The following is a 12,102-nucleotide window of genomic DNA, read 5'->3' on the forward strand; positions in this document are numbered from 1 at the left end:
TTACTCTTATTTATTAATTAGATGAGGGGTTTTCGGTGTAGTAATTCCAAGTGTATGCTCCTTGAGAGAGACCTTGTGAGAAGAAATACATGTGACTTCGATTCTATTTGAAAGCGGGTATGTAGGCAGTCCTTGGGCGAAGGATGCCCTTGTGACCTCAAGTTTGTAGGAGGGTTTAGGGGAATGACTTCAAGGTTGGGGTTGTTCCTAAACTTGCTCGACTTTCCCTCTTAGTAGGCTTCAATTTGAGACTGAAATTGTTATAAGATGGTTATGAATAAAGAAACTCGATAACTTGTATTTTATACCTAATGTGCTTTTTAATAGTAAGATGAATGAAGTGAAAGGATTTGACTACGTTATAGTCGGTATTTGTTTATGTGTCCTGTTGAATAGAGGCCATCTCATGTTGGTTCAATGTGATTCGTATGTCTTTATGAAATTCAACTCTAGACTTATAAGACTATATGTAAAGGCTCCCAAATCAATTGATTGTGGTATGCTTTTATAGGTCCACTTGGCCAGTAATGTGAACCATGTTATGTATGACCCCCACAAGCATGAACCTCCAGGGTATTTGAGTAGTGACAGGTAGTCATTGGATTGTGCGAATGATTGATGCTTGGGCTACTACAAGGGATTAGACAGCATTCACTTGGTTCATGGAGGTGAAGGTTGCCAAGGGCTACCCTAGTTATGAAATGAGAACGATTGTGTGGGTAGTTATCCTTTCGTGCGGGTAGCGGTAACCAAAGCTAACCATTGTAAGAGGAGAGTTAGAAGGTAGTCACTTGTAGCATGAGTGTGATCAATGCCAAGCGTTATCCGAGTTGTGAAGAAGATAGTTGACAATTTCACCAAGGTCACAAGGTGGTATATGTTAGAAGCTACTTCTTCTTGGGTTGGTAGACTTGTTGCCGGTGTCCTATAGGTGATTGAAGTTGGAATCCATCGAATTGGATAGGTTCACTACTTTCGGAAATCTCACTTGCCTTTGTGATGGAGTGTGGATCCTAAGTGTAAATGTGATACACCGAATCAACTTCCTAATCTTCTAATGGTGTCGCAAGTAGTATGGGATGCTTGCTATCATCATGATGGGTGTAGTAGATGAGGGAAAAGGTGGGACCCACGATGTAGTGTGCAATGCATTGATATTCATTTTTCTATTTGGGATGTAGTAAAAGGGTAAGTGTTAGTCACCCATTGTGAATGTGTAGTCATACACTATGTATATGTTATTCACTCATGGTGTAAATGGCCTCTGGTTTTATGCACGTTGTTATGGATGCCCTTGCTAGTGGTGACATCAAGTAACATTGGTTGCTTGATTATTGTCACAGTTGGTAGTGGATTGGAAAAATGATGGGATGCATGGTGTAGTATGGGATGCATTGACATTCCTTTTCTAAGTGAGATCTGCTTATGAGCATATTTGTTTGTGAATCAAGTAGTGGGATGATGCATACAATAGGTTGCATCCATTTCCACTTTACCAGTTGTTCTTTATGTAAACATATGATGTATGTGTGGATTATTCACACTAGATATGTGTGATGTATGTTTGAGTTAGTCACTATTGTACTTGTGATGTACATGAGTTAGTCACTATTGTACTTGTGATGTGCATATGAACTAGTCAACTATTGTACTTGTGATGTGCATATGAACTAGTCAACTATTGTACTTGTGATGTGTATGAACTAGTCACTATTGTACTTGTGACATGCGTATGAGCCGGTCATTGTTGTACTTGTTATGTATGAACTAGTCACCTTGTATATATGGGATGTATGCTCGAGATAACCACTGTGTGAACTTGGGATTATGGAATGATATGACCCTTGTGTGAATTTGTGTGGTTGTACACTAATCATTGATATTGGTTGGTATGAAACCAACACTTGATGGCAAAATGTTATCATTTTATTGTAATTGTACTAAGTTGATAGCTTACGCATAATTAATAGTCATAAGTTGAAAGCGAGATTAGAGATCTCATACAAGAGGAGAGAATGAACTCCCTCCAACAGTGGTGTTCAAACTATGAAGCCTTTGATTTCCCAAAGGGGATATGTAGGTAGGGTCATCATGAATGCCTTGAGGTTTAGGTCTGAGTCCAGGGATGACCCTAATTGTGGGAGCTTAACACCTTTGAGTGTATTCATATAAATGGTGATATTGATTTGCTGCCTTTATGGTGAATTGAAAAGTTTTGAAATCAGCACTGTTAATTTAGATGGAAGATGCTTGGTTAGTTAAGTTGGTAGTTGTTGTGAATTGAATCGAAAAAGAAAAAATAGTAGCGACCGAGGGGCGGATTGTATAAATGATTTTTAGAAAATTTATTTAGAGGAGTCTTATTTCAAGATTTGTTGTTTTAGATGGTCTGTTTCAGACGATTTTGTATTTAAGGCTTGCTTGGATTACAAGTGGACTATTTTTAGAATAGGAACTAAAGTATGTTTATTTATCATGCAAAACTCTATAAAAAATTATGAATATGCACCTATATTTGCAGGAGATAGTAAAACTAAGCCTTTCACATAGTGGATTGAGGAATAGATGAGGGTAGTTGATCATTCTCGATAGGTAGGAGATCCTTTTGAGTGCATTTGTTTCTAGTTATTTACTTTTGTTGTGCTTTAATAATCTAATTTTTCAAATTGTTTATGCTCTTGATGTGGATCTAGCATTTTCTTCTTCTTTTGCACTTGGCAATGTAGGCACAATAGATGGGTGGAGAGATGTGATAGAGTTCACTGGGAGTAGCCAATTATCAGATTGGTTATTTTTATTTGTTTCTATTATTGGAGGATCAATATTCTAAGATGAGTTTTTAGAAGATTTATTTATAGGTGTCTTATTTCAGGATTTCTTGTTTTAGATGATCTATTTCAGGCAATTTTGTATTTAAGACTTGCTTGGGGTATATATATATTTAGCATGCAAAACTTTGTAAACATTTATAAATATGAAGATTTGGAGGGAATAGTAATTTTATGCCTACTTGCTGCTGAAATTGTTATTCAAGCTATATGTTCTTCTTATATTGATGGAATAGCCACATGTTTTTCTTATATTGTGATTTTGTGAGTTGAATACTGCTTGATAGTTATTGTAGGCTTTGTATTGCGGTAAGTATTGATTTATGCTTTGGGGATTTGCATACAAATCTCCAGATTCTATTCATAATATCTTGTTTGTTTAATCCAATTCCAAGTTTTGTGTTGTACTTGCACTTTTGAGTCTTTGCATTTAGCTAAAAAGCATGAGGCCATTAGCTATTGCAGGTGTTTACTTTCTAGAAAAATAATTTTTTTTTTCATGTCCTTGAGTAAAGTATTGATAATTCTTGTGCCCTCACCTGAGAACAAAAGACACGATTTCTTAAGTCTGTTTGCAATGCATGCTCAAAATCCTGAGATTCAATTTCTGCATATTCTAGAATGCAAGAGGTTGTTTCCTTAACTTCATTTTTTTAAATCAATTTGTACTTACAAGGAAGCTTCTTCTATTTTGAAGAAAGGTTTATCCTTAACACTGTTCCAGTTTGTGTTGTCCTGAAAGGGGCTAATTAAAACACTAACTTATTAGAAATTCAGATGCAAATTTGTAAACCACATTAAGTAACAATCAGAACAAATTGTTGATGGAATTTAGCACTTTTATCTATTGAAAATCATTGGAACTAGTCTTAACTTCTATCTACATTAACACATCCAATCCAATACTCAAGCCTGTCTGTATTTTAATCTTGATGAGTTTCAGACTGCAAATATCACATAGAAGTTAAGAACCCAAAATTACAATAATTGTGCTTAATGATAATTTAGTCTAAAAGTACACATTAGTTCATATCCCTAGAGTATTGCGTGAAAAGGTTCCATATTCTACTTGAAAACATAAAAAAATTGCAGTTTGGCTTAGCTGGAGATTTTCTTTTTAGGACTAAATTTTTTTCAGAAAACGTTACTTTTTTATGGGGATGGCCAGCCATCCCTAGGACGGTTAGGGGATGTGACAGATGTCACACCCATCCTCTTTTGTTTTATGGGACATCCCCAAGTTTCCGGGACATCCCTTGTGGTTTCTTGAAAATTGGGGATAGCCTGGGGACATACCCTAGGCATCCCCCCGTCCCTGGAATGTTTTGGAAACGGGGACACCCCAAAGAATGCTGGGGACGCATCTGTGGCTTTTACTGATCTGCTTCAGTCAACATATATCTGAGAAATTTGGTATTTTGAATGAATGGATTATTGAATCTACAATGAACTCATCTCTGCCTCCCTACCTATAATCTTGCATCTCAGGGAACAGCATTGTCATTGAGGATTTTGAAGCCAGCCTCTTTGAATCTTTTGATGAGATGTTGATTTGAACGATTGCAGTTTACTGTTGAGTTTGTTGTCATATATAGTATTGTACTCATGTTCAATTTTGAACTTGTAAATCGTCCAATGCAAATTTTAAATTGTTGGGGTGCTTGGCATTTTAACTTTTAAGCAATGCCAGAAAAACCACACGGATCCCCAATTTCCATGCCAAAAATATTTCCTCCCTTGGAATGGAGCTGGAAACTTGAAATCTCGAGTGTTTCACTGTAACACAAATTTTCTCAGGGATTTGCTATCTTAGCATGTTCAGAGGTTTCCACAATTGAATTTTATTTTTTATAGGCTGGATCAATCTCCACATTAAAAGCAGAAAGGGAAAAAACCTAAGGAAATAATAGGAAATATAAACAGTGTTGGGTATTCTTAGCACCAGGAAGGATTTTGATATATCAAGACACATTTAGTTATTTATTCGTACTGTAGTCTTTGTTTTTATTATTTTAGTGTTCAAGTAATTTTTCCTATAAAGATTGTGTTTTCCCGTTTCCTATCATTTTGAAAGAGCCATTTCTGAAACACATGCCATTTTCATAGTGTACTTTGTATGTTTTGGATGTCAGATTTGAAGGAAAGACGCATTGTACAGTGTTTATTAGTTTTCATAGTAGTGATGCTACCTCTGTTAATATAAGCCAGATGTTGGAATTTAAAAAAGCATTGTTTTATTGCTATTTCTATTGTCATAAGATGTGAGTATTTTTGTAGTGGTTATTATTGGGTGGCCAACATGTCAGATTTACAAGTTTTGGAATTATGATTGGCTGAAGGAGGCTGGATAGGCTAGCTGTCCATTTGGAATCTATAAATAATCAAATTGTCTTATTTATTCTGTCCATGTGTAACAACAGGTTTTGTAGTTAAAATATGAATAGTAACCTGCATTTATCGATGCTACTCTATCCTCGAATACATGTCAGAAGAATTTGCATAGTAAGTTTTCATTATGTTTTTTGTTTCATTAGTGAAATGTGATTGGCAATAAATAGTTTTGAATAGGCTTCAAGTATTGAAGAGATGACATGTATTCAAAGGGGGAAATTTCAATTCTCTGCTATATAGTAGTGTAAAATTATGTTTCTTTTACCAAAGATTTATGACTTGCATTCTTGTTAATGGAATTTTTAAGAGGACATAAATTTGCCTTTAGTTTTGGACGAGTTGACAGACTAAAATGTTATTATTACAGATCGTTCTGATCGGTCAGGTTCCTTTCCAAATGATAATGGAGAAAAGGATGGATCTATTTCCAACATGGCATCCTTTGATCGTGTTGGTCTTTCAGTGACAAACATTAGCAGCAGCAACAATGCTGAATCTCTGAGTACTGGAATCGTCACAGTACAAGGATGTAGTAACAGTGAAGTGGCCAAGATGTTAAATGATCGTAAGTGTAACTGCCCTCAGCATATGCTCAGTGGTATTTTAGCTTATGGAAATATAATGGACTAACAAAATGAAGAAGAAAAGTGTCAGGTCTTGATTTTGTCATTTTGCCCATCTTTGTCATTAGGTGGGTGGCATCCTGTTCCAGGATTTTATTTGTCTAGTCTGGCATATTCTTCATAGATTTTTATTGTCTTTCTGGTTTGTGTGTGCAATTCTTGTTTTTGCCACGAGGTGTAAATTAACTGTGTTTTAATGCAGTTAGTTTAATTACTAAGTTAGTAGGTTAGCTACAACTGATAAGTTTGGATGGGGTGTAAATTCACTTTAAGTTTATATTGATGTGGTTAGTTTAGTTACTCAGTAGTAGTTAGCTATCATATTTAAATTTGACTGGCTGTCTTCTGCCATCAAAATTTTTTCCCCTTCTCTTTCTAGTTTATACTAATAATGTGTATTCTTCATTTGCAATTTCTATTTCTTTTGATTGGTCTCGTTTTCCCTACTATTATAAAGAGCACCATAAGGTTTTGTAGACAACTTTTTATTTGAACATGGATAGAACACTAAAATGATACACATTTATAACTTAAAAGTTTTTATCTATTTAGATCTTATAAAGTAAACACAATTATTTAATTGTTATCTTAATTTGAAAGTACCTCCTCAATATATGCCATTTGATTTCAGGCTGGGCTGCTGTAATGCATTCTTACAATGATCCCTCACTGGATGCAGCAGGTACGTTTACTAGTATCTGAACCTTCTGCATGCATCAGAGGGACTAAAGAAATAGCAATTTTACATGAATTTTGTGTTCTGTTTAATGGATAAGCATTTCTAAGTCTTGAAATTTAGTTGTCTTTTTCTTGCAATTTTCCCTTATGTGTCTGGCTAACACCATAATTTCACATCTGTAAAGAGTTGATTGATGTCACCAGGTTGCCCTTGTCTGCAGCAGTTATCGATAAATTGTTTGTTTATTTGATCACTTGAAAAATTTAGGACAATTCTTTTTATGTGGGCTAAAAGGATTATTATGTTTCTTGACTAGTAAAATGCATGGCTACATCTTTATATGCTGACAATTTTATAATGAATCTTATAGCAGGTGGGATTTAGGAATTTCATAAATTGAAAAACATAGTCAGATTAGCTGCAGATTCTGATGATTATTTACGAACACTGAATTTTAATTCTCAAAATCTATGTTCTACAACCAGTCACAAGAAATTTATTGCAAATAGCTTATGCAAGATGGGGGAGAAATTGGATTCTTGCCACGGTGGCATTTTATTGTTCTTGTTTATGATTACTTCATTTTTATCTGTTCTACCTGTGATTTTGCTGATACATGAAAATTAAGCCTAATAAGTGATATGTAGTTGCTCAGATCTTGTCTAGACCTTCTAACATATCTGAATCCTAAGGCGTGAAAACAAAGATGAGAATTTAAGACTTCTGTACTGAACATACCTTAGATTCACGTGAATAGAAACTACCTACAACCTCAGTATAAAAATGGGATGTTAGCTGTGGACCATGTTTGACTGAAGGTGTAAAAGGCATTATTACCAGGGTCTGTTGGTTTATGGAGATATGTGTGTATAAAATCCAAATCATTAAGACCCAATTGATTTAGCAAGCCAGACAAAATGAGCAAGACCATTGGCATCAATTGATACAGTTTCTTATCAAATGGCTAGGCATTTAAAATAACTGAAAGAGTACATGCCCCTTGGAAACCAATATAAAATTAATCTTAATGCAGTCCATATATCAACCAAAATCCTCATACATCGGTGGTTGTATATAATACAGAACAACCAAAACTTTAACATAAAGAAGGGATGGGAATTCCTCGTATTGTATATTAATATATTATCTTTGTTCAAATTTCCTTCAGGATTGGGGTTTAAACATTAAAGCATTACTTTTCTGCTGAAATCTTGCTACAACAGCATTGCTGAGATATTTGATGTCCCTGAGACTTGGAAATGGGGACAAAACATCCCTGCCATCCGCCAATCATGGTTTGTAGAGGGGCACGTCCTGTTCAGGGAAAGTCTCAGGGATGACTGTGAGTTCCCCTACACCAACAGGCCACCAAATTATTTATTTTTTAAAAACATGTCAAGAAAAAACTAAGTATACTTTTTGGTGATATACTTCTGCAATTGAGCAGATCTCTTTCTCTCTCTTATATGTTAGTTCTTTGCCTCTTGCAATGCATTATCACTTCCTTAACACTCAACTTCTATTGCAAACAATGACCTAAATTTCCCTTATACTACTATGTCAGGTTTATCAATAATGGCATACATTTAGCACTATGTGCTCTTTAACAGCTACGAAGAGAATTATGACAAATTTACAATAATTATAACCTCAGTTACCGGTTCTTGCCAAAAATGGCCGGGTCCTGGTCCTGGTTCATGCCTGGTCCTGGTCCGAGCCTGGTTAGACCTGGGTCCCACCCGGGTCCTGCCCAGGTGGCTGGGCAGGACCGGATCCACAGGGAACCCAGCCACCTGGGCAGGACCCGGGTGGGACCCAGGTCTAACCAGGGAGGACCCGGGTGAACCCAAACCCGTGGGTTCCCAAAACCGGGGCCCACAGGTTAGAAAACAAAGAAAAACAATTAAAAAACAAATTTTTTAATCTTATTTTAACATTTTGAAACTTGAATCAGTTGAAACTTGAAACTTGAATATTATATTTTTTGCAAATTATGAATATGATATTACATTTATTATTTACGATATATCAATATCAGAATATTTATTGGCATTGGCAATTATGGATTTAATTTTTATGATTTATCTGTTATCATTTATGTATCATTGTATGGGAAAGTTACATTGTATGTTTCATATTTGTATTTTTGAAACTTTGAACTGTGAACATATATAATTTTGATTTTTGAAGTTTGAACATATATATATGTACGGGTATGGACGAACCCGTACCCGTACCAAAAAAAAAAAAAAAATTTGCCGAATCCGCGAATCCGTACCTGAATCCGAACCGGTAACTTAGATTATAACAACACAGCTCATACCACTATAAATGCAAATAGAAGCAACAGGCAACAATAGAATGATAATTCAATACTTCAAAAGGGTTGGATTTTTGATGATTTTTTTTCAAAATAATATGTTAATTAACTTAATTAAAATAAGTTCGGCATTTAGATGAACCCTAGTTTACTTGGTGCACAATTATAATTAAAGAGCACATAGGGACCTTCTAAGCTGCCTACACAATTATGTCAATGGATTCTGTTAACTTGTTAAGTACTAATTACTATATTATATTATATTTGATTTATATTGCAATTTCTTATACTTTTTTTATGAGCAAATTTATCAAGTACCATATATGTTATATAATATATTTGCACTGCCATAACCCCATCATCTCCAGATTTTGGTCTATAGTTGCTAGGAAACTCTAGTAGATGAAGGATTGTGTCCCCTTGCCCTTCTCTATACCCACAATTTTTGGTAACTACATTTATATATAAGATAGTGTAATGTCCCCGTTTTCGGATTCTCTAGCAATGTAGTTGTTGCTGACATTTTGGGTTTGTGTCAGCATGATCCAAGGGGTGTTTTGGTATTTCCAATGAGCTCAAATGGTTTAGAGGAGTTAAATGATGCTTTCAGATGTTATTTTCGGCTTCCGGTTTGGGCTCCAAGATTCTTGGAGAGAGCGTCTATTTTTAGTAAGTCACCCAGTCGAGCTCGTTTATCATCTTTGATCATCGGGATCACTCTTGAGCTGCCAGATTTTGATTCTGATGCTTTTCGGCCATTTTCGCAAGTCAGGTGTACTATTTTAATTAAAATTGTTTAATGAGCACCTTAGTGTTATAGTTCGTTGGAACCTTGATGAGAAGTTTTAAATCTTAAACAGGGACCTTGTGTGTCAAATTATCATTGTATTAACGAAAAGGTCATTTTTTGAGCAACAAGGGAGTTCAAATTAATAAAGTGACTTTATTATAATGTATACTTTAAATTATAACATAAAGTTGCTCTTGAAGGGGAAATGAAATGAAAGAACTAAAATAAACTATTTCTTTCAAAAAGGGAAAAGGCTATCATAAAAGGAGCAGAAAGGGAATTGGAATTCATTCTAGAGTTTATGAGTTTTTATTTGTTTTGGAGAGCTATCTCTGGATCATCTTCTAGGACAAAAACCCTTGGAGATATTGGGTGACTTGGACAAAAACCCAGGATCACTTAGGGAGGGATTCATCACGGAATTCCATTGGAGCTAAGTGACTTGAAGTCTTAGGGTTTCAAACCCTAATCTTGATGCCATTCATAGAGGAAGGTAGCGACTTGGTCAAAGGAGGGTTTATATGCGTATGTTGGCTGCTAGGGTTTGGTTGACAATTGGATTTTCAGAGAAGACCTTTGGAACAGTCCTCCTACATTTGGATCAGTGTTTTCATCCCTTTTTGGGACAGCCTTGCGCATCTCACTTCAGCAAATCCTAGCACTGCCATTAGGAGATATTTTTGGAGCTGATTTGTAAGTCATTTGATTGTAATACGTCTTTCTTGTTTCGAGGGATGGGTTCGCCCAGCTAGGGTGTGTTTATCAACATCTTTTGGCATACTTCATGAGACTTGAAGGTCTGAAATATATAACAACATTATTCTGAGTTTGATTCTGCAAATAAGGTCTGCATTTTACATTTTCCTGCATGGTTATAAGTCTGATTTTTAGTAGCAACCTGTATATTTCCAGGAATCAGATTTTATGCATGATATTAGTGGCTGAGATAATTATGCATGGTATTTCTGAAGATTCTGAGCATTATAAGTTTGATATAATTACACAGGTCTGCAAGTAGAGTCAGATATTCACATTATTGGTTTGTAATCTGCATATATGTTATTTCTGCAGTCACTGTTATTTCATTATATTTATGTTCTCTCTTAGAATATTGTGAGGGCAACAATGTTTCCATGAAATATGAAAGGTTGTTGATTGTGGACAGCATAATATTAATTTTCTATGCATTTTTATCTGAATTGGCAATAGTCATAAACACCAAAACATAAACTATAATCAGAAATCAGATAGCAGTGGGTTGTGTGTCAAGCGTTTGATGAATTGTCCAACATCTAAAATTGAGAAAATTAGTCCGAATTTAGCAGGGGTCCTTACAGATAGGCATACCATTATTTATTTACTCATGTATCCTAATTTTAATGGTGTTCCCATCCGCATACAGCTACATATATCCCCATGTCTCAAGGGAACTATAATAATTACTGTATCACATAATGCTTGGTTTTGATTCTTTGAAGAATCTAAATATTTGGGCATAAAATGTTAAGGGCAACCTTTTTCCCTGTATCTGGTGTTTCAAAGGCATAATATTGGGCCTCATGTATAAATTTTTTTTTAATCCAGAGAAACCAGTTGTTTACTCTAGTTCTGGAGGAGGGCCAGGTTGGGGATCTTCAAAGCTTGCTTACCAAGTAAGAGTTCTGCACATTCTGTGTATTTTATTGTGTATTTTTTTTCATTTTAGTGTTGCTCTAAGGCCTGGCATTTAATGTTTTGGAAAGTTTGAGCTCCAGCTTAGACATTTGAATATTGGCTTTTAATTATGTGAGGTATTTTGTTACTTTTGCAGTCATCTGTTACGGATTTCATGGCAGAGATGTCACAAGCAATACGCAGGGCAAATATTAATCAAGTCAATGCAAGTAGTCTTCCAAAGTAGAGAGATTAGTCATAGAGTAATTATTAATAAAAATGTACTTCGTTGCAAGTTGATTAATATGTGAATAGGAGGATTAAGAGTTAGTGGGGTAAGATAACTATCAAAGTAAGATTATGGTAATGCATACACACAGAATTTTCTATAATTTGTTATTAAATCTGATTGCAAAACGAGACTGCATATTACTGAATTCTTGAGGAAATTATTAGATTTATTTTTGTTTTAATTCATACTTTCTTCACTTGTAAACGTTCTGGATGTTCTTATACCACAGTAGATTATTAATCTTAACATCTGTAAATAAAACCGTTTTTCTTAACAGATCCTATTAATGATTTCGAACTGTCCACATTGCATAGCAGAATGCTTTGATATTTGTAAACTTAAAAGATGGATTGGGACATCTATCTTATTGCTTTCAATTTTCTGTATTTAAAGTGCACTCGTTATGTTAGAGCTTGTATACTGGTCAGAGAAGCTTCTGTTTTAGATCATTTGAAGTTTGAACTGTGAAAAAGCTTTGATTTTGTTTTTACCCTGTAAGTTGGGGAATTTAAATTATAAAATAACA

At 35.0% G+C, this 12,102-nt stretch overlaps 1 protein-coding gene across 1 annotated transcript in view; it reads left to right on the forward strand.

Annotated features, from left to right (window-relative positions):
• The window catches only part of LOC131066825 (uncharacterized), a 106,239-nt gene extending 94,478 nt beyond the window's left edge, over positions 1-11,761 (forward strand). Inside the window, exons 3-6 of the mRNA XM_058001684.2 lie at positions 5,587-5,784; positions 6,474-6,524; positions 11,216-11,283; positions 11,442-11,761. Of these exons, the coding sequence (XP_057857667.1) occupies positions 5,587-5,784; positions 6,474-6,524; positions 11,216-11,283; positions 11,442-11,531 (407 nt within the window). The 3' untranslated portion in view covers positions 11,532-11,761. The remainder of the gene's footprint in view (positions 1-5,586; positions 5,785-6,473; positions 6,525-11,215; positions 11,284-11,441) is intronic.
• Positions 11,762-12,102: the final 341 nt, after the last annotated feature.

Source organism: Cryptomeria japonica, chromosome 3 (genome assembly GCF_030272615.1).
Source record: "Cryptomeria japonica chromosome 3, Sugi_1.0, whole genome shotgun sequence".
In the NCBI taxonomy this organism is placed as follows: Eukaryota; Viridiplantae; Streptophyta; class Pinopsida; order Cupressales; family Cupressaceae; genus Cryptomeria; species Cryptomeria japonica.